Raw genomic sequence first — 27,947 nt, forward strand, 5'->3', positions numbered from 1 at the left:
CATTGCTTAGAACAGTGCTTGGAACATAGGTGCTCAATAGATAAGTGTGTGGAATAAATGAAATAAATAAAATGTGCAGTCAAAACTATGGGGTGTGTGAACTATATGGAATGTCAAAAAGGGAAGCATATGAGCAAGAATTAGTCAGCCTGACCTCAGCGTGTATATCCTAGGCGGGGAGAGAAGGGCTGGTCAACCCCCAGACACAACTCAGTGGTGAGCACCCATTGGCTCCGGTAACTGAATTGAATCTTTAACGCTCCACCCTGGAGAGGAAGAAGGGGCGCCCCAGGGGTCAGCCTGCAAACAGCTGCATCCTTTCTGTATATCAACCAGAATTCCACCTGTCAGGTCCAAGAACCTCAAGGTGGGGATGGGGAGCTGGAACCTTGTGGGGGAGGGTGACAGTCCCCCAAGGTTTGGCCCTTTGGTTCAACCATCCCTGAGGTGGGTATCACCTAGACAGTTTGCATCAATAGTGGACGCGCCCCATCTCCCCAATCCCCCCACGGCCTGCTATTTCATCTCGGAAACACGGTCCAGGGCCGAGGCCCTGGCCCCCTCCCCCAGTAATTTCCCGGAGAATATGGGGCGGGGCCGTGAATCAGCACTCGCTTGGACTCTGGCAGCCTACATCCCCGCCAGGGGTCCCCAGCGGCCGCGGAATTAGAGCCCCCCCATCCTCCATCTGCGCGCTATGACCACTGGGAGATGTAGTCTTGACCGCCCCTTTGTCCTTGATCTCCCCAACATATCACCCCACCCGAGGATGAACTACAACTCCCAGGAGCCCAGGCGCCGGAGGCCTGGCAGGGCGGGGGTCTGCAGGACGAGGGGTAGGGGTCTTCTGGAAAAGCTAGGGCGCGGCAACCCGGGTGAAGCGACGAACGGGCCTTGATGAGGGGCAGCGAGGAAGAAGGGACCACTCAGAAGGCGGCGACGAGCTGAGCTGGGAAGAGGAAACCCGAGAAGCGGAAGGGCTGGGGAGGGGCCGGGGCGGGGTGCGCGGACCGGTGGGCGGGGCCGTCTGCGTCACGCGGAGTGGGCGGGGCCGCAGGGGGTTGTCCGCCCGCGGCACGCACAGCCGCCGCAGCCGCCTCGCGCCCGGTCCCGCGATCGCAGCTCGAGCCGCAGCCTCCGCGCCGTCGCCTCAGCCGCTCGCTTCGTGGGTCGGTCCCTCCGGCACACGGGCTCCAGCCGCGTCGCAGCCGCCCTCCGAGCCCTTCAGGCCGCCCCGGTCTCCTCGCCCGGCCCGACCCGACCCAGCCCGTGAAGATGGTGGACCGCGAGCAACTGGTGCAGAAAGCCCGACTGGCGGAGCAGGCGGAGCGGTACGACGACATGGCCGCGGCCATGAAGAACGTGAGTTTCTCCTCCCCTCCCCCCGCCTCGCCCCAGCCCCTTCGCAGACGCGGGCTTTCGCGGGATCCACCTGGGGACTAGCCGCCCGCCGCTACTGCAGGCTGGCCGCCCCTGAGGGGGCGAGGGAGGGTCCCAAGAGCGGCGAGGACTGGGTGTGACGCGGTCTCTCCCCGAGCTTCCCCCAGGGCTCGCGGAGCTGCCGCCTCAGCCCTCCCCACGCGCCGGGGCTGGGGCGGGGTCTTGTGGGGCTGGGCTCCGGAGCAGGGGTCTCTGGCCGCCGCGCCTCCGCGTCTGCTGGGGACCTGAACGGAGGCCGTGCGCATCCTTTGTGCCCCACTTCCCCTCCTCCCAGCCTGGGCGTGTGGGGGCGGGGGACCGCATGGATGCGGTTCCTCTTTTCTCCCTGGTGTCTGGGCGGCGCCTTTCCCATTCACTCAGCAGGTCTCCTGGTTTTCTAATACTCCCCCCCCCCCCCCAAGATCTTCCCACTGCCTCTCCAGACAGATCCTTTAGAAGCTCGTCGGGAAAAATGTAGACTTTCCCGAAAACCTGGGCTCAGTGGTGCAAAATCGAAACCTCCTTGCTCACGTTTTTCTTAACAAAAGGCTCCCCTTTCTCCATTCCCCAAAGCAAGCCTTCTTGCTTAGGAAGGGGGACCGTTCTTCTCGCTAGCGTTTTCATTGATTGTTCTCAATATGTCATCTCCATTTTTTTCCTACTGTTTTCGTATTGAAAAGGGTAGGTATTGTCTTTAAAATAAAGGTTGTGGATTTAGCTGACTGGTTCAATTTGTGACATAATGCTGTTTCTTTTTTAAATACAGGCACACATCTGTTGAAATTCCTATAAGTTGAAAAAATATTCTCTCTGATCTGATATTGCAAACAAAGCGGTGGTGGGAGGCAGTATCAAGTCATTCCAGAAGATTCTGCATTTGTCATATTGCAGAGAGCCTAGACTGGGTGGAGGCTGGGAGGAGTTATTTTAAAAGAGAAAAAGTCTTTTTTTGTTTTTTAGATTTGTTTTGTAAGATACATCTGAAGCTTAAAAAAAAAAAAAAAAGGCTAGTGCATCCTCAATGCTGATGAAAAGAGAATACTGATCTCCAGCTGTCGCATTTTGCAGATTCCTGCCTGTATTGCACCATTTTGTTAGTAACACTACATTTATCTAATGGGTGGTCACCAGTTTGATATTAGAGGAGAGGGGAAGTATTGAGTGTTATTAAATGAAACATGTAGGGTTATCTAATGATTTCGGTCTCCCACTATTTTAATATCTAACTTCCTGCCTTATGTAACAAAGGCTTTAAAATGCATCTCCAGGGTGCAGCGGATGCAGGAGTGTACCTTGCTTGTTAAACCTTTGTAATGAAGCAGTGTAGGTATTACAGATTAATTCTTGAATAACTGTACTGGTTTACAGAAGACGACAATGCTGATGCCTGTGTATTTTAAGCCACCTGCGTTAACAAAAAAGATTTTTTTATCCCATGAAGGAAGAGAATTGGTTCTGGAATTAGGAATACTGATGTATTAATGTATTGCCCCAGTTGCTGTGTTTAAAGCCCAAATGATATGTTGCACTTTAGTAGGTATCAATATCTTTAGCTTATTTAAAGTCTTCTAATTTTTCCATATTTCTAGTTTCACAGGGAAGCGGGTGACCTCGCACCTACATCCATAGCAACCCAGTGATGTCACACACAATGACACAGAGGCTGCAATGCACCTAAGGGCTGGTAGGGAGTATGCAAATGGCATTTGTCCAAGGTAATGCAGAAATTAGCAGATAGCCAGGTGGAATTGAGCACTTTATCTTCTACCAGATACGAATTGGTCCCCAAAATAAGAATTTCATTTATCCTTAGACATGCAAATCAGGGACCTCTAGATATGCCTGTTCACCTTCCTATTTCTAGTTTTCTCAAAAGTTTATAAGGTACAATTGTTTTTAAACATTTGTCTCTATTAAAATTGGGCAATGAAGGAATAAAGTTAGAGATTTTAAACAAGTATTTGTTTTATGCTTATAGTGCAGGGGGTAAGCAGTATACGTGGGTTTATTGCCAGTTATTAAATTAGCAGGTTTTAATAAAAACCTTTAAAAAATTATGGCTTCCTAATGGGGTATTTTCAGTAAATGTTAGGGAAGGAGAATCCATTACAGGACGCCTTAGCTTGGGATTTGGAGAAGTTTTCTTTTGCTATGTTTGTGCTTCTGCTGCTTAACTGAGCATGGAGGAAAGAACAATTTATAAAATAAAACAGACCTTTCCCAAATCTGTTTACTGTGATTTTTAGGAATTAGACTTTCCTCTGACCTTCATTTTCCTCATCTGTAAAATGGGTCAACACCCACTTGAAAAAGTTGTGAGGATTAAATAATGTAGTAGGTGCTTTAAAAAGGTAACTTTTTATAAAACTTTGTTTCTTACTTTGTTTATAAAAGCCATCTCATCACAGAATTTGGAAAATACAGGAAGATACAAAGAAAGAGTTCTTCCACTGAAGTGAGTTCTCTTCTAAGGCTGAAATCATCCAGATGCTAGAGTGATTAAGTTTATTTGCATCTAATGAAGTTACCCTAGTAATAAACAGGACCTGTGATAATTGCAGGCAGGTGACCAGGATAGAAATAATATGGAGTATTTTGAAAAGGAGGAAAGAAGGAAGTTTAGTCTTTTAAGACAAACGTATAGGCTTGTATCTAAAAAGAGCGAACACCTAGATGTTTCCTACTTGTTAGACAGTACTTGTTCTTTGACTTAACTCTTGAGAAGTTAATATTCTAAGTAGGCTACTGGTACTTGTGGAGGGGTGGGGGTGCGCAGAAAAGGTTCTGGGCTACTAATTTTGTTGAAGTTACTGGGTTAAGCAGTTTAACTCAGGTGTGTTGGGGGCATTAGTGGCAAAAGGCTATCTTACATAAAAAAGTCTTCCTAGTGGAATCAATATACTTAAAATTTTTTTTACTGTGTTAAATATTCTGTTTTTTTTTAACTAGCTCCTCCAGGAGGCTAGATCAATAGCCATTATCACTAATGGAGTAATGACACCTCTGTAGACTATTCCGAGGTGGAGTTCTGCCAGCCATTATTATAATCGAAGTCATGTGGTTTCAATTGTTCTCCTCTTTAGGGCTGAAAGAATACAGATAACACTTTGCATTTTATGTTAATCTTCCTAATAACTGAAATAATTATGAAGTGCCTTTTCTAACTATTTAAACGATTTCATGTGTATCTTTTGAATTATATTGAGACAAAAGATATTGCTGAATGTGCATCCTGATTACAGTTTTTTAGATTAACTGCAGATCCTGGGGAGGATTTCATCTCCTAGTACTTGGAGGAAGCCTTATTTATTTATTAAACCAAACTCTAAATTATTAAAAAGAGTGAAGGAAATGATTTTGTTTTTGTTGAGGTAAAAGTCACAGAACATAAACTAACCATTTTCAGGTGTGCAGTTCAGTAGCATTCAGTACATTCACAATGATGTGCAGCCATCACCTCTAGAAAAGAAAAGGAAAATGATATTTTCAAAAAGTGATGATGGTCTGGCTATAGCTGGCTGGATTTCAGCACATGATTACTGTTTAAGGAATGTGTCAATGAAGTGTTCACAGCCAGTGGTAATTAGTATCCCTTTGTCTTTGTTTTCTAACATCTGAACCCTTTCAGCGTAAATTGAAAAAGGGACTTATTTTGGTTAGATTTGTATTTCCATTTAAAAAGTTACAGAGCTTAAAAAACTATATGATGCTCACCCAAATTAATAAGAACAATTTACATGAAATCGGAGCAAACTATTAACTGTTTGGAGATTATAGGAATTTTGCTGGTGTTCTTATTATCACTCATTTTCCACCCCAAGACTGACTTTGTTACACACGCTTGCCCTGCTGTGTGGCAGCGATTCCTGCAGTGCTGATAGTGGTGAGCTATTCAAGCATGGGCTTCCCGTAAATAAGATGTTAAATACATTGTTTTGGTGTTTCTGAGGCTGCCAGGAACAACTTCTTGCCTTCCATATCACCAGCCCTAACACTTTTATCTGGCAGGGCATCTGATTATTTCTGTATTCCTTCTAGATTCCATGAGATGTGGAAGAAAAGAAGCAAAGACCACTTTATGCTTAATAGTCAAAGGGAAAAAAGTCACGTATAAACCATTGTCTTTTGTCTTATTTTCTAAGCTCTGTTTGTTAGAGCTTGACCAGATATATGAGACTATAATTATGGGGAACGTATATCTGTTGTTTTTCTAGATTATAAAGGCTACCAACATGAGCTGCCTTATGGCCTTTCCTCTCATAATCATTTTTCTGTTGTCTTCTCCAAATTCCATTTTAGGTATTACCTATCATTTTGGTTTAGTACCAAACCATATTATCTTACATTAGGTTGCAGAGATCCTTGAAATTTTGATTTTACTAATTTATGAATTTGAGTCAAAAAATAGCTATATGAAAAGTGATCAACACAAATTCCCAAAAGGAAGCTTTAATTTTAAGATAAATGGTTAAGTTGGTTTGGTTCCATGATTTTGCAGAAACAATAAAAATTGGTAAATATTTTAACACTTTGCATGAGTTTTTTTCTGTTTTTTTGTTTTTTTTGGTTTTCCTTTTAAAAGAATTGGTGAAGTCTAAACCAAATTTTTGCCAATATATCACGTGTAAGTATGTCCCACAGAGGTAGATTTTTCTTTACCTAAGTTGAATACTTACTGTGGTGTGCATAGTGTTAGCTGAGTTGTGAATAAGTGGTTAGAAATGAGTGTTCTTACATATAGATTTTTAATATGACATTTCAGAAAATTCCAAATAAACTCATTGGTCTTATCCTTTTAATCTTCGGGGTGATATTTTTGGAGAGGTGTAAAGCCGGACTTGGTGAGTAGGACCCAGGTGTAGTGTCAGCTTTTCCCTCTTAATAATTCTGTTACCAGAACAGGGGTGCCAGAGCTGGGAATATGACAGTGACAGCAGTGGGCAGCTGAACATGTAATGATGGTAGCGCGAGAGGAATCCCTCATCTGCCCTCCCCCACACTCGAGTGTGAAGAGCAGCTGTGGTGGTGTGAGAAGTGAGAGAAGGCTAAGAGGTAACAAGAGGAAGGCTTTGAAAAATGCAGGTTTGTTTTGAAGAGAGAGATCATTTAAAACTTCAGCTTTCTGAAAGGAGTTATGACACTTAAGCTACCATATTCAAATAACCAAAATCTAGGAAACAAAGTTGCCTGTGGTGCCAGTACTTTAAGGATGTAGAATAAAATTTTTTTGACTGAATTGTTTCACTTCAGCACCATTCAGTTCAACACAATGCTCCTTTTGTATGGGTCTAACATGAAATAGTGAATGAGCATGTCTTTGCAGCAGAGGCCCAGCATGGATAGTTGCCGTGCAGACGACAATCCCATACTCTCACCAGGACGTTCTCACACGTGGGCCTGCCTGGCATGGCTAGGCTGCTGGATAGATGTTATTTCCAAATCATACTCCACTCTTCACACATGACTCACCTGGTCTTTCTAACTACATCTGTGTAATAAAGATAAGAGACTTTAAAGTTTAGACACTAGGTTTTTTTCTAGTATATTGAAAATGACCCAATCCACAAGGATAAGGAGAATTAAGATAGGATAAGAACAGCAGAATAGCATTCTGAGACAAGGAAAGCTGGTGGGGACAAGTGAATAGGGAAGAAAAATTCTAGAATATCTTCAACTTTGGGATGCTGTTTTCTAAGGGAATCTGGTTTTTGAAAGGCTGCCATCAGTGGGACTGACGACTGATAACAAAAATGTTTGGCCTTTAGGCCGCTAGAAGATTTGGGGGGGGAATGACGGGTATCAGCATAATAATCCCCCTCGTGCAGGGGTGCCTCTATCATGGCTTTTTCTACAGGGTTTTGTACCTTGTCTTTTCCCCTTGATATTTCAAGGATATTTTCTTCTGTTATTAGTATTTGCAGTGGCTGAAAAATCCTGTGGGTGTGTCATAATTTAATTATTTTTTATTTAGCATTTAGGCCGTTTTCAAATTTATAAATAAGATTGCCATGAATATCGTTGTGGCTAAAGCTTTCAACACATTGTATATTAGGACAGAGACCCAAAAGTGGAATTGTTGAAAGAATAGCTAAGAATGTTTAAGGAACTTGAAACCATCACTAGTACTGGTATTTATCTCAAGTTTTGGAAGATGTAATTGTTTGGGTAGATGTTACATACACATGATTCAAAGTTCAAGGATATCCTATTGCACTTTCTGCTCCAAAAAGAAAAAATGAGGTTGAAACAGGGGAAAGCTTAACTGCTAACTTATTTGTGGCAAGCCTCCGTTTTGCTGCTTTCTTGTGGTTGGAATGAATGCCTTTTTAAACAATTAAAAAATAATAATAATAATATGGCAACTTTCAAGTATATGCAAAATAAAGATAGTAGCATGATATAACCCCGTATAACCAGTTTCACCATTTGTCAGCATATTGGCCAGTGTTCTATCTGTATGCTTAGTACTCTTCTGGTCCCCTTGGTATTTACCATCTTGCAAGATGGCTTTTTATTGACCTAAAATTACCCCTTATTTCCCACAGATGTTCCAATTACCAGCAAGATCTCCTTACATTAAGATTTGGTGACCTCGAAGCATAATTTCTTGCTTGAAGCATTTAATCCAGATGGAAGAGAATTTAATTTTTTCCTTGATTTAAAGAGGAGTGTTTCTCTTGGGTTGACATCCAAGCTGCTTCCCATCAGCCTTTGCTCATGAGAAGGAAAGGCTGGAGGTCATGAGTGGGGAGAGGAAAGATGATGCTGTGTAGGTTTAGAGAAGGGTTCTGTCATTACAGGATTGTTCTTTTTTTTACAGCCTTTTTTGGGAAAGGGACAATGAAGGCTGATATCTTTCTGTCAGTTCTGGTATTTATCACCAATTCGACAGAAGTGCTAAAAAACCCAGTTGATTTTTTTTTTTTGAGGACAGTTTGGTCCTCAAAAAGTTTTGCTTTTGTTCAGTTTTGTTGTTTGCCAAGCGTTTTTAAAAAATCATTTTTGCTTTAAAGTCAGCATACCACTGGTTGTATGTATGAATAGGTAGGTAGGTAGGTAGTAAGTACATATACTAGCTGTCAGGGCCCAGACACCTGGGTTTGAATCCATTATCAGAAGTATGGAGTTGACCGGCTTAATATCAATAATTTAGGTGAGTATACTGCCGTTTTATTTTTTTACCATTTGAAGGTCCTTCAGAAAAAGGCTAGATCTTTGGAACCGTTTATTAAGGAAGAGAAAACAGTACGGTAAGCTTCAAGCAGCTCTAGTAATGAATTAAACTTCAAAACTTGCATAAAATATTTTTCTATTGACATCACTTATTTAGAACTATAGCATATAGATTCTCAAAAACGCTGAGTTGTAACTAGTTCTTATTTGGGATTTATGGTACTCTTGCATTTTGATTATGTTTTTCTCATAATCTGGCTGCTGTATATACACATATTTTTTAATAAAGGATGATCAAGACTAGCTTTTTAGCAAGTGTTTATATCTGTTGTGAAAATCACATCAATACTATAATTTACTGAGCTGTTAGGGCATAGCATTACCCTGAAATGTTGATGAGTTAAACTAAGCATCTGGACCACAGTGGAAAATCTAGTGTACCTTTTGGTATGACTTTTTTCACATCTGTTCCATAGATTTCTGCACTGACTAATCTTTTTGGGAAGACAGACGATTTTAAGTTACTCTTAGATAAAAGTATTGCGATATAGTTGGACATTTACTGTCACTTGGGAAGCATCTTTCTATAATTTTCCCATTTAATTTCACAGCAGTTTCATAGTGATGGTCCCATTTTACAGGTGGAAAGGTTTAAGTAATTTGCTTGAGGCATGACTTAAAAGATTTTTTGTTTTTCCTAAATCTCAGCCTCTTTTAAAAGATTTTTTAGTTTTTGAAAAAAAGTCATAGGTAAAGTGTATACATGGATACTGGTAATCCTTTAGCTGTTGTCTCAGTGATCTGTTTTCATTAATTTTGGTCAATGTTCCATTGTTTACAGAAGGTTTGAAATTCCTTGAAACTGCTGTATATTGAATATTTTTCCATTTAGTTGTCTTTGAGAGGGTTGTTATGTAGTCTAAGTTTTTAATACAGAACAGTCTTCTTTAGGACAGCCGTAAGATAAATTTACTCAGTATGAGTGTAATCTGGATTCTTTCAGAAAATATTTGGTTCCATGATTGTGGTGTGTTTTAAATATCATTTAACAAAGGAGAACTTGCAGTTTTTAGCATAAGGAGGTAAGTACCATGGTTTTGCCATTGGAGTCTTACAGGTATTGCCAGGAAGTGAAAGGATGCCACTCGAACTGAATGGAAGAGTATACCTCACTTGAAAGAAATGGGAGGAAGCAGTGACTTTTTTGTACATCAAAAATAATATGTGGAATTCACAAACTGGAATGTGCAAACATTTTGAGGGGATTTAAGTGAAGATCAGAGGTTGAAAAGAATGTTAACTTGAATGTTTTGTAGGTGTTCTAGGCAGTGGAAGAAGTGAATGGTACTGATCCAGAAATCACACAGGGAAGATAGGGTTGTGAGGGGGATTACTGAACGTCTGTGGGAATATTCCACACACAGAAAGTGCTATGGAATCAGAGGACATTGAGGTCACCCTGAGCATCAGGAGAGATTTCCTAGAGAAATGATAGGAGAGCAGTTGGGGGGGGTGTGGTTAGGCTGCAGGAAGGAGTGTCCAGGCAGAGGGATTAGCATTGTTTAGTTTCAGAATGTACAGGGAGCAGAGACTGTTGCATGATTCATTCTGTCATTTTTGGTTGCCCTGACAGAACATTAGGAAATGAGCCCAGAGAGGTAAATAGGGGCCTGTCCATGAAGGGCCTTGTGGAGTTCGGGTTTTTTTCATTAGGCAGTGGAGAGTCATCGAGGATTTTAGGCAGGAGAGGATCATTGTCCGGTTTTTGGTTTGGAGAGAGCCTTGGCAGCAGAGTGAGAATTGAATAGGAGGACAGTGGGGCAGAGGGACAAGACTGATTAGTATTGCAGGGTCTCAGAAGGGATGAGGACCAGGACATGGACAGTGAGGGGAGATTTGAGAGAGAGAATTTGATGGCTGGAGATAGGAGGAGGAAGGAGAAATGATGGAGAAGATGAAGTCAGTTGCTGGCACTGCTGTGTTTGAGGAAACAGTTAAGTGGTGGTAAATAGAGACATCATGGCTACAAGTTAATTCGTGAAAAGTCTTTGGAATAGCACCTGGCACAGGTTAAGTGATCAGTGTTACTTGCTATTCATTCATTAAGTAAACAAATATTTATTTAGGAACCACTGATGACCAGGCTTTAGTCTCAGACCTGATGGATATAATATCCCCTGCCCTTATAGAATTGATGTTCTACTGGGAGTTCTCCTATGAATCCGCGATAGTGAAAACCAAGCATAAGAAGGTCATATAGGCAAAATTGAGAGTCAAAGTCAAAATGAACCCTGGGGAATCACACTTCAGTAGTGACTGGAATGAGGAAGAAAAGACTTAAGTAGGTGGTGATAGGAAACCAAGAAAGAAAGCTAACAAAGGGACGAGTGTCAAGAAAGGGGGATTGGTCCACAGTGTTAGATTCCTTACAAATAAAGATTTAAGATGACGTAAGAGAACATGGAATATGTAAGGTGGGAGGACAGTTGACAGTGGTAACGGGGTGAGGAGTGAATGAAAGGTGAAGAAATGATAAGTGTAGACTAATTTTCAGAAACTTGATTTTGGAGGAAATAAGAGATGTGATTAAAATGCATTATTTCATTTATTTGTTTTAGACCTCAGCTTGGACTTACATGTTAATAGGAAAGTACAGGAAAGAGAATGACTCATGGGAATATCTTGAGAGGGAAGAAGCATCTTGTTTGCATTCAGGGAGGAGGCAATGGTAGGGACAGTTGTCTGTTAGATAAAGGCCTTGTCACTTTCCTTTGAAGAGGCAGTAGTGAGCAAGGGTTGCCAGGCAGTGAGTATAGGCCTGGCTGAGTTTAAAAAGCCTAATTTGTAGTGACTACGATCTAGTTTTTTTCTGTCGGTCTCTCCCTCCCCTCTCCTGGATTTTGGGTATAAGGGTAGAAAGCAGGCTGGGTGGTTGTATTGATTTGAGCATTTGGGTGTTTGAGAGATGGTGTAGCGGAAGGACAAGGCATAGGAAAGTTGATATGAGTACAAAAATAATGGAATTTGATGGCTGTTGATGTACCTTATTTACAAGGAGGAAATAAAACCTAAAGGGAGGGGCTGAGAAAAAGAGGGTTCAAGAGCAAGCCCAGTAGGTGGGAGTGAGGAGTGGTAATATTGAAAGATGGATAGGAGTTTTATTTTAACTTTTAATTTTATTCTTTATTTATTTTTTTGGCTGCACCACACAGCTTGCAGGATCTCAGTTCCCTCACCAGAGATTGAACCCAGGCCATGGCAGTGAAAGCACTGAGTCCTAACCACGAGGCCACCTGGAAACTCCTTTTTTTTTTTTTTTTTTTTCAATTTTTATTTTTTAATTTTGCATGTTTCTTTTTGCTTTATTTTTGAAAATTTATTTGTTTTGGCTGTGCTGCGTGGCCTGCAGGATCTTAGTTCCCTGACCAGAGATTGAACCTGGGCACATGGCAGTGAAAGTGCGGAGTCTTACCCACTGGACTGCCAGGGGACTTCCAGGAGCTTGATGTTAAAAGTGAAAGGGGAGGTTGGGTGGATAAATTAGGAGGTTGGGATTAACATCTACACAAATATATAAAATAATCAATAAGGACCTACTGTATAGCATAGGGAACTCAATATTCTGTAATGACTTATATGGGAAAAGAATGTGCAAAGAATGGACGTATGTATACGTATAACTGAATCACTTTGCTATACACCGGAAACTAATGCAACATTGTCTTGGGTTGGCCGAAACGTTCCTTATTCCTTAAGATGTTACGGTAAAACCTGAACGAACTTTTTGACCAGCCCAGTTTAACTATATTATAATATAAAATAAAGATTTTTAAAATGAATGGTGAATGAGGTCAAAGGTGTGGTTTGCAGATAAGTTGTCAAAATTAATGAGATCACTGTTGTTTATAATTAATTTGAGGGGATAGCCTTGGATAAGGAAGTGGGGCCAGAGGCCTGGACACAGGTAAACAATCCCAAAGAAAGTGAACCGTGACATTGATTCCAGGAGAAAATTTAGAAGCAGAGAAAAGGCGTGAAAGAGGTGATGATTGTAAGGGAGTTAGTATGGGCTTGTGAAAGAACCTGTGTGACTAATTTAACTAATGTTTAGGATAGGGTTATTTGACTGCTAGCCAAGGGAGTGTTAGAGCATAGTATATCTACTTCCTGATTTGTGAGGTTAAATGGCGAGCTGCAGAGCATTGGCATTTGTCCCCATTGTTGAGAAGTGAGATCATACTGGAGCAATGGGTGGCATCTGGGCTAATGCAGTGGCCTTGTTTTTGCTTCAAGTACTGTACCTTGACTCTGAAATTCAACTGTTCATTACATTTGGTGCAGGTGGCACTTAACAATAGCCATCTTAATATTAAGTTTGTGTTTGTATCAAACTACCAAAACAAGTACTTCTTATTTATCACAGTTCTGTGGACTGGCCAGGTAGTTCAGGTCTAGACTTCCTTCCATGGGGCTGGATGAATACGAAGAGGCCAAGGCCTCTTCACCTAGTCTCTCATCTCCAGGCTAACCCAGGCTTCTTTGGCTGGGGAGGGTTCCTAGCAGCGAGCCCTGATTCACAGGCACTTTTCAGGCCTTTGCTTGCCTCATACTTGCTAATGCTCACTAGCCAAAGCAAGTCGCGTGGTCAAGTTTCAGATTATAGAATTGGAGAAATATATTCCAGTTCTTGACAGAAGGAGCTGCAAAATCATTTAAAAGGAAGGAGATATACAGAGGGTTGGAAGGAGTTATTAGGGCCATTTATACAAACAGTCGGGGCTGGATGCATCCTGTGTAAATTCATGTCACTTAAACATTCAGAAGTGACTGTTTAGGTACTATGGTGATTCATTGCTGAGTGAAGTGTGCTACCTGCCCTTAAGGACTTTAGTCTTTTGGGGGAAGAGAAAGGTATACAGTTATACTGCAAGGCATTAGAAATAAGCAGTGTAAAAAGCTCAGGGTGAAAGTTACTAATAACAGACAGTAAGCAGCAGTTCTGCCTGAGAAGTTTTCAGGCTTCAGAAAGTAACTGTAGTCGTTGAATTAGGGCTTAAAAGATGACACAGAGAATTTTTCTTCATGAGTTCTGGAAGTGTGTTTTAGGTGGTTGGAAAAGCATGAGAGCAGAGGGGTGCGTAGTATGAGGAAGGCTGTGAGACCTGGGTCTGGGTATTGTGAGACCTGGGACTTGGAGTGGGGTTTTTCTACCTCGGCACCATTGACATTTGTACCAAATTATTGCTTGCTCTTGTATGGGGCTGACCTGTGCATTGTAGGATGTTCACCAGCATGCCTGGCCTCTGCCTAGTAAATAATATCTAAAAAAAGCTGGTTTTAAAATGCACTGTACCATAGGTTATATAGCACTTTCAAATACATCAGCTTGTTTACCTGCTCCCCTCCCCCCAAGAAAACAGAGCTGTGGTAAAACTAGCAGTTATAAATGTTAATTCATTTGTGCTGAATTCAGAAAATAGTCCTGCTGAAGTGTGAAGTGTTGTCTGAATAGCAGACTGAAGGGCACTGACAAACAAGCAGATTTGGGGGGAAAAGAGTCAGGATGGTGAGGCGAGTTGTATCCAGATCACAGAAACAGTTGGGTAGAGAAAACCTAGGGGTATGAGGACTGTCTGTCTGAAGAAGTGATTCTGGCCCCAAGAAATCAAATTCTTAAGGCTAGCGACTGGCAGTTTTAGGGGAGATAAATTTAGCTTTAGCTTGAAGTCAAGTACTTTTTTTTTTTTTTTTTTTTTTGAAGTTTTTATTTGTTTGTTTGTTTATTGGCTGTGTTGGGTCTTTGTTGCTGTGCGGGCTTTCTCAAGTTGAGGTGAGCAGGGGCTACTTTCCGTTGCGGTGCGCAGCCTTCTCGTAGCAGCGGCTTGTCTTGTGGAGCACAGGCTCTAGGCCCGTGGGCTTAGTTGCTCTGGGGCGTATGGGATCTTCCCAGACCAGGGCTGGAACTTGTGTCGCCTGCATTGGCAGGCGGATTCTTAACCACTGCACCACTAGGGAAGTCCCAGAAGTCAAGTACTTCTGAAGTTACTCTCTGAAGGTGGATTTAGGCTGAATTCACAGGTGTCGTAGAGGGTTGGAAGAACTTCACCCAGCAGGATCTGTAAGAGAGAGGGAGCACTGGTTTGGTTATGTGTTTGTGTGTGGATTGTCTCTAATTTGAGAGATTGTTATTTTACTATATTTCTCTCCTGACTTTTTTCCCCATAGTGGCAGAATTGAATGCTTCATAATGAAAAATACCCACGGTAGAGAATGTAAAATTCTTAACCCTTTTCAAATTTGCTTAACTCTGAGCAATAAAGATAAATAATGCTCTCATTCTTATATTTGGAGAGGATATTGAGAAATATTAACCTAGGTCAAACTATATAGTTTATTTAAAGGCACAAGAGGAGGATTAAATGAGGTGGAAGTTCATGCTCTCTTGTAGTAAGTTTTCTTTGTAAGAGCCCATGTTATGAAGCATGAAGTATTTGAAATTCTGAACTTGTCAAACAAATAAGCTAATATTTACTGATGACGTGTGAAAGTGCTGTATAGACTGTGGCGTAGGGAGCAGTTTTACCTGTACAGCTTTATTGAGGTACGGTTCACATACCGTACAGTTCACCCATTTGAAGTGTACAGTTCACTGGTTTTTAGTTACATTCAGAGTTGTGTGACCATCACTTCTATCTCAATTCCAGAACATTGTCATCTCCCCAAAAGAAACCCTGTATTCATCAGCAAGCAGTCACTGCCCCCGCGCCCCCCCCCCCCCCCCCAAAAAAAGAGTCGTAAGCAACCACTAATCTATTCTCTGTTTTTATAGATTTGCCTGCTTGGGACATGTCATATGATGGGAGTTGTGTACTGTGTGGTCATTGGTGATGGGTTAAGAACCAGTCATATAATGGGAAGCATATGGGATTTTTGAGCCATGAGATTTGGGTTCCATTCTTTGGCTCTGAGCCTTTTCTAAACTTTAAAATGGAAATAATACTGAATCATAAAGAGTTATCTGGAGGGCCAAAGAGGAATTATAATTTTGGTGAAGAACTCATTTCTGATACTACAGAAGTTATTTAGAAAAATATGGAATAGATGAATACTTCTTAACACGGTAGAAGTATCTTATAAACGAAGAGTTGATATTTGAGAATGAAACACTGGAAGTATTCCTTAAATTCAAAATATGCAACTAAGTTTTTTTTAAAGGTACTCTTGGTAGAAGTGAGGTGGTAATATAAAATAGTAGATGTGGGTTTGAGGTTTTTTACATCAGTAAATTTGTCTGTGAAACTGCTGGCTTTGAGCTTTTTTTGAAAACTCAGTTTTCAAAATTGACTTTAAACTTCAATTGTGGATGTGATTATCTGGGTAAATTATGGAGAGGGTTTGTTTGAATAGGTATTACTGGTAACAGGTCAGAATTCAACCTTCTTAACCTTTTTTCTTTAAACAAATATGGTTCCTCTCCTTATTTTATTATTTTTTTAAAGGTTATTTTATCTATTTTTTGGTTGCCGTGAGTTTTCCTTGCTGTGCGTCAGCTTTCTCTAATTGTGGAGAGCAGGGACTCCTCTTCCTTGCGGTGCACAGGCTCTCAGTGTGGTGGCTTCTCTTGTTGTGGAGCCCAGGCTCTAGGTGCTCGGGCTTCAGTAGTTGCAGCACCTGGGCTCAGTTGTGGCTCGCAGGCTTTAGAGCACAGGCTCAGTAGTTGTGGCGCATGGGCTTAGTTGCTCCTGGGCATGTGGGATCTTCCCGGGATTTAATCCGAGTTCCCTGCAGGGGATTGGCAGGCGGATTCTTAACCACTGCGCCACCAGGGATGTCCCAACCTCTCCTCAACCTTGACTGCCTCCCAGCCACTCTGTATTCAGACCCTTCTAGAAATACAGTGAGAATATACAAGTACTTTTTTAATGGCTACCTGGAATTCCATTGTATGGGGTGTATCATAATCTAGCCAGACTTCCATCAAGGACCGTTCAGGTGCTTCCAGACTTGAGCTGCTACAGATGATGCAGTGAATCAGTTTCTATAAATGGAAAGGCAGAGTGAGAAGGTGTTTTAGTATTTGTAATTTTGATAGTTGTTCCCAATTGCACCCCATAAAGTTTGTACTAATTTATGATTTCCAGCAATGGATGAGGGTGCCTGTTGATCCACAGTCAGCCTTCACAGTGAGTCATCAAAGTTTGTTTTGCCAGTCTGATTGGAGAAAAATTAACATTCATAAAATAAATGAGTTTGGGTACTCTCCTTATATCTTCCTTGGCGCATGCCCCGCATTGTCCATTCCTTTTGATCACTTTTCTGTTACTGATTGGTCTTGAATTCCTCTTAGGAGGGTGGGGTTTTTTGTTGTTTTTTGGTTTGTTTGTTTTGGCCAAGTGCTGTGCTGCTTGTGGGATCTTAGTTCCTCGACCAGGGATGAACCTGGACCCTTGGCAGTGAAAGCGTGGTGTTCTGACCACTGGACTGCCAGGGAATTCCCTGCAAAAGCAGGTCTTAAAGTACCTCTTCTTTTTATTGGAGTATAGTTAATTTACAGTGTTGTGTTAGTTTCAAGTGTACAGCAGAGTGCTTCAGTTCTACATATACATTTATTCAGATTCCTTTCCATTATAGGTTATTACAAGATACTGAGTATAGTTATATGTTCTATACGTTAAGTCCTTGTTTAAGTACATATCTTAATTAAAAAGTACTTTATTGCTAAAAATTGCTAGCCATGAGTCTGACAACACAGGGTTGCCACCTTTAGTCTGTAAAAACTACAGTATCTATGAAGCGCAATTAAACAAGGTATTGCCTCCTTTGGAGAAACTAGCTCTTTCTCTGTCATACGTTGCAATGTTTACATCATCAGAGACTCAGGATGGGAGAAAGAGCACAGGATTTGAAAACAGGACCTGACTTTGTGACCCTGCTCTGCTGTGTGCTAGCGGTGTGATTTTTGGAAAAAAGTCTATTCATTTCTCTGTATCACACCTGTAAAGTATAATGTTCACCTTTTTAGGGTAGTTGTGAAAAGAACATAGGATTTCGTGGCTGTCAGAAAAGCCCAGGTTCTCAGGACGCTCTCTTCTCAGTGCTGAGACCTTGAGGTTGGCCATGAATATGCCATGGAAGTTTCATGATTATTCTAGGATGTTTCTCTTCCTGGAGTGTTTCCCTTCAGCACAGTTTTTATCCAGGGTTATTGTTGCTGGCTTTTAAAAGCCCAGCTAATGAGCTTTCCAGGCAGAATTTTGCTACCTTGAGAATACCTCTGTGACTGGTAATCTAATGTGAATAATTTTGTGTTTCCTCTTCATGAACTAGCACCTTGAGGATGTCTCACAAATTTTCTGTCTTTGGCACAAGTGTGGTGTAATGTGACACATGCTAGAAGCTCAGTGAATGCTTGCTGGGTTATCTGATAAGCTGTGGCCTTTATTTTTCTCCTCATCAGACCCTATGTGATGTGTTATCAAGTTTCCGAGAATGAATGTGTTGAGGGTCCCCAAGACTAGCCCCATGTTCAGTGATTTGCCAGGGCTCAACATATAGTTGTACTCTTGGCTGTGATTTATTACACTGAAAGGATGCAGAACTCAGTCAGCAGAGGGAAAAGGTACTTGGGGCAAAGATCAGAGTAAACTGGGCACGAGTCTCCCAGGGGACTCACACAGACCGGCATGTGTGAAATGTCTACTGGGAATCTCATTAGAGACTCAGTGCCCAAGGGGTCTTATTGAGGGATGCTCTCAGAGGCACTTTCTGCCTAGCACATACCAAATTCAAGACTCCTAGAAGGAAAACAGGTGTTTTAGCATAAACCACATTGTTTGGACAGACATTTTAGGGACAGTGAGCAATTCTTAGGCGGGGATGGTGGGAACCCTTCCAAAATCCTAGTTCTCAGATGCTAGCCAAGGGTGAACTTTGCAAGCAGGCCTTTCTAAAGATAGCAGTGTCAAGCCTGTTGTGTTAACTCTTTTTGCACAGACTGTACTTCAAGTTTAAGACATTTTGCCCAGGTATGCAAGACGTGACTTCAGATTATTTTCAGAAATTTTAATTTGGCATTTAGCAGGTCATCTCTAGAATACATGATTCATGACATGCAAGCAGAACAGTGTCACATTTACTTGCAGGTTATTCTGCTGCCTGCACAGTATGTAGATAACTGTCCATTACATGGACACCAGCGCTTGTTTTGTGCACCTTGCCATGTTTTCCTTTTTGGTGTAGGGTGTTCATATGTAGCAGTCACTGCATTTACCCTTTTCACGGCCACTTGGCCCTTTTAGGCAGTAGCACTCCAAACGACCAAAAATGTTTGATGGGGCCAAATGTTATACTGGTGTCTGCTAACTTTTTTAAAAAATAGACTTTTAGAGCAGTTTTAGGTTCCCAGAGGAAAGCACAGAGGTCCCATATGCCCCCTGCCCCTCCCCCCCACACACAGCCTCCCCCACTGCAACATCCCAGAGTAGTACACTTGTTACACGGTCAGTGGGCCTGCACTGACTCATCATTACTGTTCAAACCCATAGTTTACATTGGGGTTTAGCCTTGGTGTTGTACATTGTGTGCATGTTTGCAAGTGTGTAATGGCATGTGTCCACCATTAGAGTATCTTACAGAATAGTTTCACTGCCTTAAGAGTCCTTTTTTTAATCCTTCATCCCTCCTATTTTTTGGTTGTGAACAGAATGGAAGTTTGTTCTTTGTGGAGATTTTCAGTTTTCTTTAAATCAACATGTCTTCTTCACCATCATAAGTTACTTTGCAACTTCTGTGCAAGATTCTGCTTGATAGAAATACATTTTAAGTAAAGTAAGCTTAATTCAAGTTTTATTTACAGAGTTTAAACATTTGAAATTGTATTCATTACAGTTTAGGGTTCTTGGTAGGTAAGTTGAAGAGTTGTGAATGACTTGGTGCTCCAAGACCATAGGGTCAGAAAGTCATCTAAATAGCTTTTCAAGAATCTAAAGGGTTGCTAATCTTAGGTAGAGAAGATTTCTCACCTCATGAACTCTTAGGGGAGGACAATTGATACTAATTAATATCTGGTGCCTTAGCAGCAGGGATTTAGGGAGTTCTATTTCTTAAACTGTTGGTGAGAATAACAGATTTTGCTAACCTTTTTGCTAATAGCTCTCTCTCTGGCTCACTAAAAGAAATTTGAACTTGAGCTAGTATCATAGGAATTGAGAAGAGAAACCTTAATTTTATTTTTAAGCAGACCATAAAGCTAGAAATTTTGCAAACGGTCCACATTTTCCTATAGCCGTGATAGTAAATTTTGGGGACCACATATACAAGTGTTGCATACTTAGAAACAGTTCAGTGTCTGTTTTGAAAAACATTACCTTCCTTCCCAAAATGATACATATCTCACATCTTCCCACACTGAATAGTCATTCTGTCTTGGTTACACCTTTTTGGACACTCAGATAATTTTTCTGGCCTTTTAAAAAAATTATCTTTTGACTTTTGAAACTAGTATGGTTGGGTCTCTTTTATTTTAATGTAAAAATCACAGATTATCTCTCATACAAGTCATTTTGATCTTAAGGATTTTTAGAAACATTCTGATTTAAGGTTTTAGAGAAATTTTAGTTCCTTTGAGCAGACTATTTTTTTTTAAGAGTTAATGGTTTTCCCCTCTAACTTAGTTTGACAGTGGCAGAGAACATCTGGGTATGTTCCAAATGTGGTTGAGTTACTGTATCTAAAGGTGATGTTGGCATTTCATAATCTCCATGTTCCAGTTTGTATGAGGCAACTGGACAAACTTTACATCAGCGCAAATGGCAGCGTTTGTGCTCTTTAGCCCAACTTTGGCAGCAGGAGGAGACCTAATGGTATAGAGTACTGGTGAGGTGATTTGAACTTCAAATAGTTGCTGGCTCTTGAAATAAGGACAGCATGATTTAGGGGAAATAAAGACGGCATGATTTAGGGGAAAGGCCAGAACCGGATCTCAATGGCTTTAGGCACCTAGGCTTCTTGCGGTTACCAGGTTACACTAGAGGCAGTGGCTAGTCTTCAGTGAGTATGGGCTGGTGTCCTGTGGTATGCAGGCCTCAGGCCTACAGAGGCCTCAGCCTATTTGAAAGCCAGTCTGGGGAGTTATTGCAGCCTGTATAATACTAAAGTTTATGGAAAGGAAGTGATGTAAGGTAGCTAAGGATTAGAGAGAAAAGCAAGAAATGGAGAAGAGATACTTGATACAGGAAGATAAGCTAGATGATGTAAGAAATGTAGAGGGCTCCTATGGCGGGAATTAACGTGAAGGGACGTTACATTATTCAAGGTGTTCTCAAAAGTAATTGCTTGGGACTTCCCTAGTGGTGCAGTGGTTAAGAACCCACTGCCAATGCAGAGGATGCAGGTTCAATCCCTGGGCCGGAAAGATCCCACATGCCACAGAGCAGCTAAGCCTGTGTGCCACAACTACTGAGCGTGTGTGCAGCAACTACTGAAGCCTGCATGCCTGTGCTATGCAACAAGGGAAGCCACTGCAGTGAGAAGCCCTTGCACCACAGTGAAGAGTAACCCCCATTCGCCGCAACTAGAGAAAGCCCGCATGCAGCAATGAAGACCCAATGCAGCCAAAAATAAATAAAATAATAATTTTTTTTTAAAAAGTAATTGCTCAAGGGAATTCCCTGGTGGTCCAGTGATTCGGACTCTGAGCTTTCACTGCTGAGGGCGCAGGTTCAGTCCCTGCTCAGGGAACTAAGATCCCAAAGGCACACACCTTGGCCAAAAAAAAAGTAATTCCTCACATCTCTGTAGCACTTTACTGTGTTGGGAGCACTTTGTCATTCATCTGATACACCCCTTATAATCTTATGAAAGAGGCAGAAATCTGTCTTAGAGATAATGCAGACCAAGACCCAGATAGATGAAATGGCTTGTCCCCAAGGTCACTTAGTAAATGGTGGGACTGGAAAGCCCCAGTCTTCTAGGTTATTTGCATGTACATCAGAAATTGACAGGAGTGACAGTGGCTGAGGGCTGGGAATAGTTTCTCCCGAGTCCAGAATATATGGAGAATTCGGTGTGAGGTGATAAGCCACCTGCTCAGGGAAAGGGGTATGGGGTGGGGGTGGGGGGCGCTCAGAGTAGAAAGCACCTCTGTGCTAGTTTCTTTCTGCTCTGAAGTCCAGTAGTACCAAAGCCTTGTCCCCCTACTCTGCATCTGTCTCCCCTAGGCCACCTCTGGTAGAGCTACTGTTGCTGTCTAGCATTAGAGTGGAGAATCAGTAATGCCTAGTAAAAGGTCAGCATAAGAAAAACTCAAGTATGGTGTACATTCTGATTTGATTGTATCTGAGAGGAACTATTTTAATTACACAGCCAGTTTCCTTAAGTATAGTCCTCTCCCACCCCAACCTCTTCCTTTATGAAAGAGGAATACATACCAAATGTAAATGATTCATAGTCAGATAAGTCTCTTGGAATCTCAGCCCTTCTTCCCCCAGATACTTTAGCATATCTCTCTGGATCATATCCCAGTACCTTTCCCATCTGTGAGTAATGTAATGTTACAGGGATGCTGTGGCTGACCTACACAGGGAACAGAGAGTAGCCAGTTTAAGTGGGGTGGGAGGAGTAGAGCTAGGCAAGATTTCATAGAAGACATGAGTATAACTAGGTTCTTGACAGTCATCTAAGTATTCTAAGCAGAGGCAGAAGAATACAGGGCAGAAGTATAAAGGTGTTTGCAATTAACACGTTACCACTGGAGCGTAGGTACGTGAGAGGATGAGGCGAGGGAAGCATCTAGTCTGTTGTAAGTCCTAGAAAAGAGCTAATGATCTGGGGGTTTCTGATATTGACATTGACTTAGTATGTACCAGTTTAGATAGGATAGTTAACCAGACAAATAAAAATGTGACCTCAGAATAGGAAAAAAGTAAGAGCTCAATCTTTCTTGTAAAATTTTCTATTGCATATGGTTGTCAGACACTTAGAGGTGTATGGCTCTGATATCACAGAAATCACATAATATAAATTAAATAGTTTTAGTCACTTGATTTAATTTCTTTATTATATGCAGTTGTTTGGTAGTCATAAAAATACGCACTAGTGTGCTGTTGCTTTAGTGTCCTCAAGGCTCTTAGTATTTGGGATGATGAAGACCCTTTAGAAACGCACAATTGAGAGAAGCATTAGTTCCTATTGGCCACCTCAGCTCAGAAGTGCTTTGCTCACCTCTCCATCTTTCTGCTAATTGGATTTAAACACTAACTTGTGTTTATTTTAACAGTAAGATAAGAAAAGTTTCTTTGTTTCTCAAAAGTCAACTTGAAGTTGACTGAATATCTTTTCAACCGGTAGGCAAGAGATTCTCACCCAAAAGGGATGGGACTGACAGGTCGACAGGGCAAGGTTAGGAAGAAAGTGTCATTCTGTTTTCTTTAGAAAACCGATGAGGTGGTATAAGCCATCTATACTTAAAATCCCTAGGATTGGTATGTATGTAACGTTGCATGAGAGAACTGTTGCCCTTTTGTAATTTAGATCAAAATTTGACTTTACATCTGAGACGTGATCAGTCTTTCCTGGAACAGCTGTGTGATAAGCCTATGTGTCCTCTAGGGAGGAAGCAGGGGTTCAGGCACCATTGAGCCAGCTGCATTCCCTCTCCATCCCTCTTCTATGTACCCACACAGCCCAACTTCTCTGTTTGTTGATGACTTTAATCAACTGATAGATCTCTTTGTGTTTTAGTGGCATAAAGATATGATTAACTCAGCTGACATCATCTGTACCATAACAACTCTTTATTCTTTCCTCCTTAATAGGTGACAGAGCTGAATGAGCCACTGTCCAATGAAGAAAGAAACCTTCTCTCCGTGGCCTACAAGAATGTAGTTGGGGCACGCCGTTCTTCCTGGAGGGTCATTAGTAGCATTGAGCAGAAGACATCTGCAGATGGTAATGAGAAGAAGATAGAGATGGTCCGTGCTTACCGTGAAAAAATAGAGAAGGAGTTGGAGGCCGTATGTCAGGATGTGCTGAGCCTGCTGGATAACTACCTGATCAAGAATTGCAGTGAGACCCAGTATGAGAGCAAAGTGTTTTACCTGAAGATGAAAGGGGACTATTACCGCTACCTGGCCGAAGTCGCCACTGGAGAGAAGAGGGCGACCGTCGTGGAGTCATCTGAGAAGGCCTACAGCGAAGCCCATGAGATCAGCAAGGAGCACATGCAGCCCACTCACCCCATTAGATTAGGCCTGGCCCTTAACTACTCGGTTTTCTACTACGAGATCCAGAACGCCCCGGAGCAAGCCTGCCACTTGGCCAAGACCGCTTTTGATGACGCCATCGCCGAGCTCGACACTCTCAACGAGGACTCCTACAAGGACTCCACGCTCATCATGCAGCTCCTCCGCGACAACCTCACGCTCTGGACAAGCGATCAGCAAGATGACGACGGCGGAGAAGGCAACAATTAAGGCCCCCAGGTGGACTGGCAGCGCACGCTGATGCTACTACTGCAGTCTTTATTTTTTTCCCATGAGTTGGGGGTCGGGTGGGGGAGGGAAAGGGAGGGATGACCTTCCTAGGGAGAAACCCACGACCTGTCCTGTCTTTGATCGCCTCTTTGACATTTTTGCCAAAATACCACTAGTGGAAAGTCAGGCTAGCTGTGCTGGTATTGGAATAGCAGCCTCACACTGGCATATGGACTGTTCTGTAGATTAATGCAAGTGGAGCTGTCTTTAATTTAACTTATTGCTAGAAAATAGGGTTTTAAGATGAAAAGAAAACTTAAACGGAATGGCCCTCATTCAGTAAGTTCTGTGGTTCCAGTAAGGATTTTTATGTACATATGCTCTTGTCTTTTAAGTTTGGGGTACTTCCTCACTCATCTGTTTTCGCTGTGCATTTTGTTTTTCAGGGTGTACTCTCCCAGACATGGAGTAGTTAAAATCCCAAGCTGATAGATTTAGAACATAAGGTATATTTATCCTTATGGTTTAGGCCTTGCCAGTTTTCAGAAGTTTCTGATTAGTTGACAGTATTAACACTAAATTGCAGTTTACAGTATTTCTACATTACAGCCATATGTAACATCAAGCCATTGATTGTGTGTTTTTCTTTATTTTGGCTTTTACATCCTTATTCAGCCTTATCCAGGTTGGTTTTGCTGTTCTCTGTCTCCTAGGCCAAAGGCTTGCTTGAGGAGAATCAAAGCTACTTTAGGTTTTGGTTAATAGGTGCTTGGCAGGTGGCTGTGGGATTTTTGATCTTCTTTCTTCTTAAATCCACCACAAAAATGATTAATCACTTTAATAGAAATGTTAAACACCACAAAAATAGAGAAAATTCAGGTCTGTATGTCATTTATTGTGCTGATATTTCCAGAGAAATCCTGATTTTTTTTTCCCGCTGCCACAGCTGCTTCCTCAGGGACTGCACTGCCGTTTCGCTCCTCACTGGAGTCTCCACTGCACCTTGCGCCCACGGCACGCACTCTGCTGGGTTGTAGAAGCTGGCGGTCGTTTTGAGAAAGTTCATGGTGCAGTGTGATAGTGCAGGTGCTGGGAGCTTACTGGTAGAAGAATCCTAAAGGAAGAGCTCGATTCATAAACATTCTGTCCAGTTTTGGGAGCCTTGTAAGTGTGTCAGTTTTTCCTCCCTGAAAACACTCCTTCTGCAAATACTCATTGTAGGGAAATAAACCAAAATCATTATGAGATAATAAATACTTAACTCCTATTTGACCAAAACCTTTTCTATGTATTTTTTTTCTCTTTTTAATGAAAGCACAGAAGTTGGACATTGATTTGTGCCATCTGTGCACGTTTTAGAATTGAAGGAAACTATGATGCTGTTTCCACAAGTTTGTTTTAGTTAGCCTTAGGTCCTTCGTTCTCACTTTGGTTAAGTCTTTCTGAAAACACGACCTGTTGCATGTGCATTCAGCCTTTTTTATGAGATCAGTAACAGCGTGAACTGCCGAGATAGGTAACGACACCAGACTTGTTTTCTTTGTTTTTTTAGGCAGGGAGAGGAATGAGTAATAACTGAGGAAAACCTGACAGTTGCTTTTGCTAAAACCAAAATGGAGTTTCCAGTTGTGAAATGCACATGTTGACCAGGATCCAGGTGACAGTGAAGATAGAAGCATGTGACGATGCCCTGTAACGTGGCACAGTTTACCCAGCATGACTTTCCTTAGAAGGCCCCCTCCATACGCTAGAGTGGAAGTCCCAACTAACCAAACCTACCAGGAGAACAGAAGAGAGTTTCAAAGCTTCTGTGACCTAACAGGGGCCTAAGGTAGATGCCGTGGGTGGGAACAGATTTGGTGGGGGCAGGTGGGGCTTTCCTTAACTTATCTTCATGTCCAGTGAGCAGTGTTGTGTCCTTCCTTGTAGCATTTGGAAATGATTTACTGGAATTACAAAACCTATTTTTCTTTTAAATTTCAGCTTTGGCTCTGGCTGCTTTTTAGAATAATGCAAGATAAAACCATATCTGAGGGCTAAAAAATGAAGAGGGAATGGGAGACTTGATATTTAAGCAGCTTGAATGGTTTCTTTTCTTTTCTTTATTTTTAAAGAAATGCACTTGCCTATGATACTGCCTCTCCAGTGAAATGATTACTCCTCCATTACTCTATTGATACAATGTTGTGCATGCTAGTGTTGTATTTCTATACAGTAGCTTGAAGTTTATTAACTTATACTGTAGGTGTTATGTATTCCTATGACAAAAAAAATTAAGTCTTCAAATTTTTTAAAGTTTTTTTAATTTAATTTTTCCTTTTGGGGGTAAAGTTTGCTCTACCAAATAGTGATCGTAACAAATTGATCTGTTTTGGATGTTGCTATAGTGACATGCAGTTATATATTTTGTTTTTAAGGGGGGGGGAGCAAAAGAAACACCAGTGTTAGCTTAATCTTAATGTCTGGTGTTTGTCATGGTGAAATTATAACTATTACAGTGTAGGAGAACAGTGAATATGTTCTCTGAATGAGCCTTTGTGCTTTTTTGTCATGTTATGCAGTGAACTATTTTTAAGGTCTAATCAGTGATTATTTTTCCAACTCCGTGTTTCTCTAAGGAATTATTTCACACACGGACCATTCTTAGCAGTTTTCCTCAGTGATGGAATATCATGAATGTGAGTCATTATGTAGCTGTCGTACATTGAGCAAATAAACTTACAGATCTGATGTCAGTGCTACTTAGTTTTATTTAATGGGTTGAAATTTTCCTTTGCTTTGAAGGTTTGATTGGACATGGGTTTTCTCCTCCACTCAAAGAATGAGGTTGGATTTGGGGGGTGAAGGGGCAAAATGATGTATATTGGAAAGTGCCTATATCTGGGACTCAGACCCGGGTTTACTGACTTTAAAAAATGATCGCACCTTTCGGGTCTCCATTGTTTCTCTTCTGAAATGAACCTTAGGTTTGAATCATGGCTCCTTTTGCTTCTCAGGCACATAACTAAACTTCTGAGCCCTGGGGGTGGGGGATATAGGTCTAAACGAAGACTGGGTCACGTGCCTGGTTTGGTATTTCTCAGGTGCCCGTTGGAGATCTCATTGTTTTAGATGAGGTGGGTTTTTGCCCTTTAAAATGTTCATAAACACATCGTCTTGGGTTTTTAGTCTTTCTGAGGTGGTCAGCAGCCTGCTGTTGCTGGTGGCAGCTGTCAGGATGTGCCCACAGCTCGAATCACGTCCCTGAATGTGTGGGGTGTTCTGCCCTGACCAGCTGTGAGAAGGGGTTTATCTACAAGGAAGGGACGCCAGGGCAAAGGCTCTTCCTCCTTCACCAGCTTGGGTGTGCTCCAGCAAGGCAGGGAGGGGGCTGCATTGGTTCTTGCAGGAGAGGACGGCTTTTCAACTTTGTGAGAAATTTTAATTCACATTTTAGGAATAACGCTATGTGTGACTAGGCTTTTGCCATGTTACTGAATGAATTCACCTATTTATGGCTCATTGTCCCTCAGAAGCGCCCTGAGAATGCCACTGCCAAGACAGGTGTGGACTCAGAGGTGACCGATGTGCCTAAGGTCCCACAGCTCACTGAGGACCCATGTTGGAGCCCCCTTCTTCAACCCTCCTGAGCTTCACCTCCTAATCCTGGGCTGCTTCCGCTCAACGAGGAGATTAAACTGAGCAGCAGCCAACAGCCAGTGCGCTGACAGCAAGAGCTCGTAGTGTGGGAGTCACTAGGGTAGAGGCGATTCACACACCTCTTGCCAGCAGGAGAGTAGAGGTGTGGGCAGGGTCAGCACAGGCTCACCAAGACTCTTCAGAAAGAAAGGCAGCTCCTGGAAGGTGTACACCTTTGTTCCTTTGGTGTAATGTCTCACTCTGAGT

General features: G+C 41.9%; 1 protein-coding gene across 1 annotated transcript; it reads left to right on the forward strand.

Annotated features, from left to right (window-relative positions):
- Window positions 1–1,061: 1,061 nt before the first annotated feature.
- YWHAG (tyrosine 3-monooxygenase/tryptophan 5-monooxygenase activation protein gamma) lies at window positions 1,062–26,792 on the forward strand. Its single transcript, XM_057749706.1, has 2 exons — window positions 1,062–1,362; window positions 23,406–26,792. Exons 1-2 carry the CDS (start codon window positions 1,276–1,278, stop codon window positions 24,060–24,062), a joined length of 744 nt encoding a protein of 247 aa, XP_057605689.1. The 5' UTR covers window positions 1,062–1,275; the 3' UTR covers window positions 24,063–26,792.
- The last annotated feature ends 1,155 nt before the right edge of the window (window positions 26,793–27,947 follow it).

Source organism: Hippopotamus amphibius, chromosome 9 (assembly GCF_030028045.1).
Source record: "Hippopotamus amphibius kiboko isolate mHipAmp2 chromosome 9, mHipAmp2.hap2, whole genome shotgun sequence".
Classification (NCBI taxonomy): Eukaryota; Metazoa; Chordata; class Mammalia; order Artiodactyla; family Hippopotamidae; genus Hippopotamus; species Hippopotamus amphibius.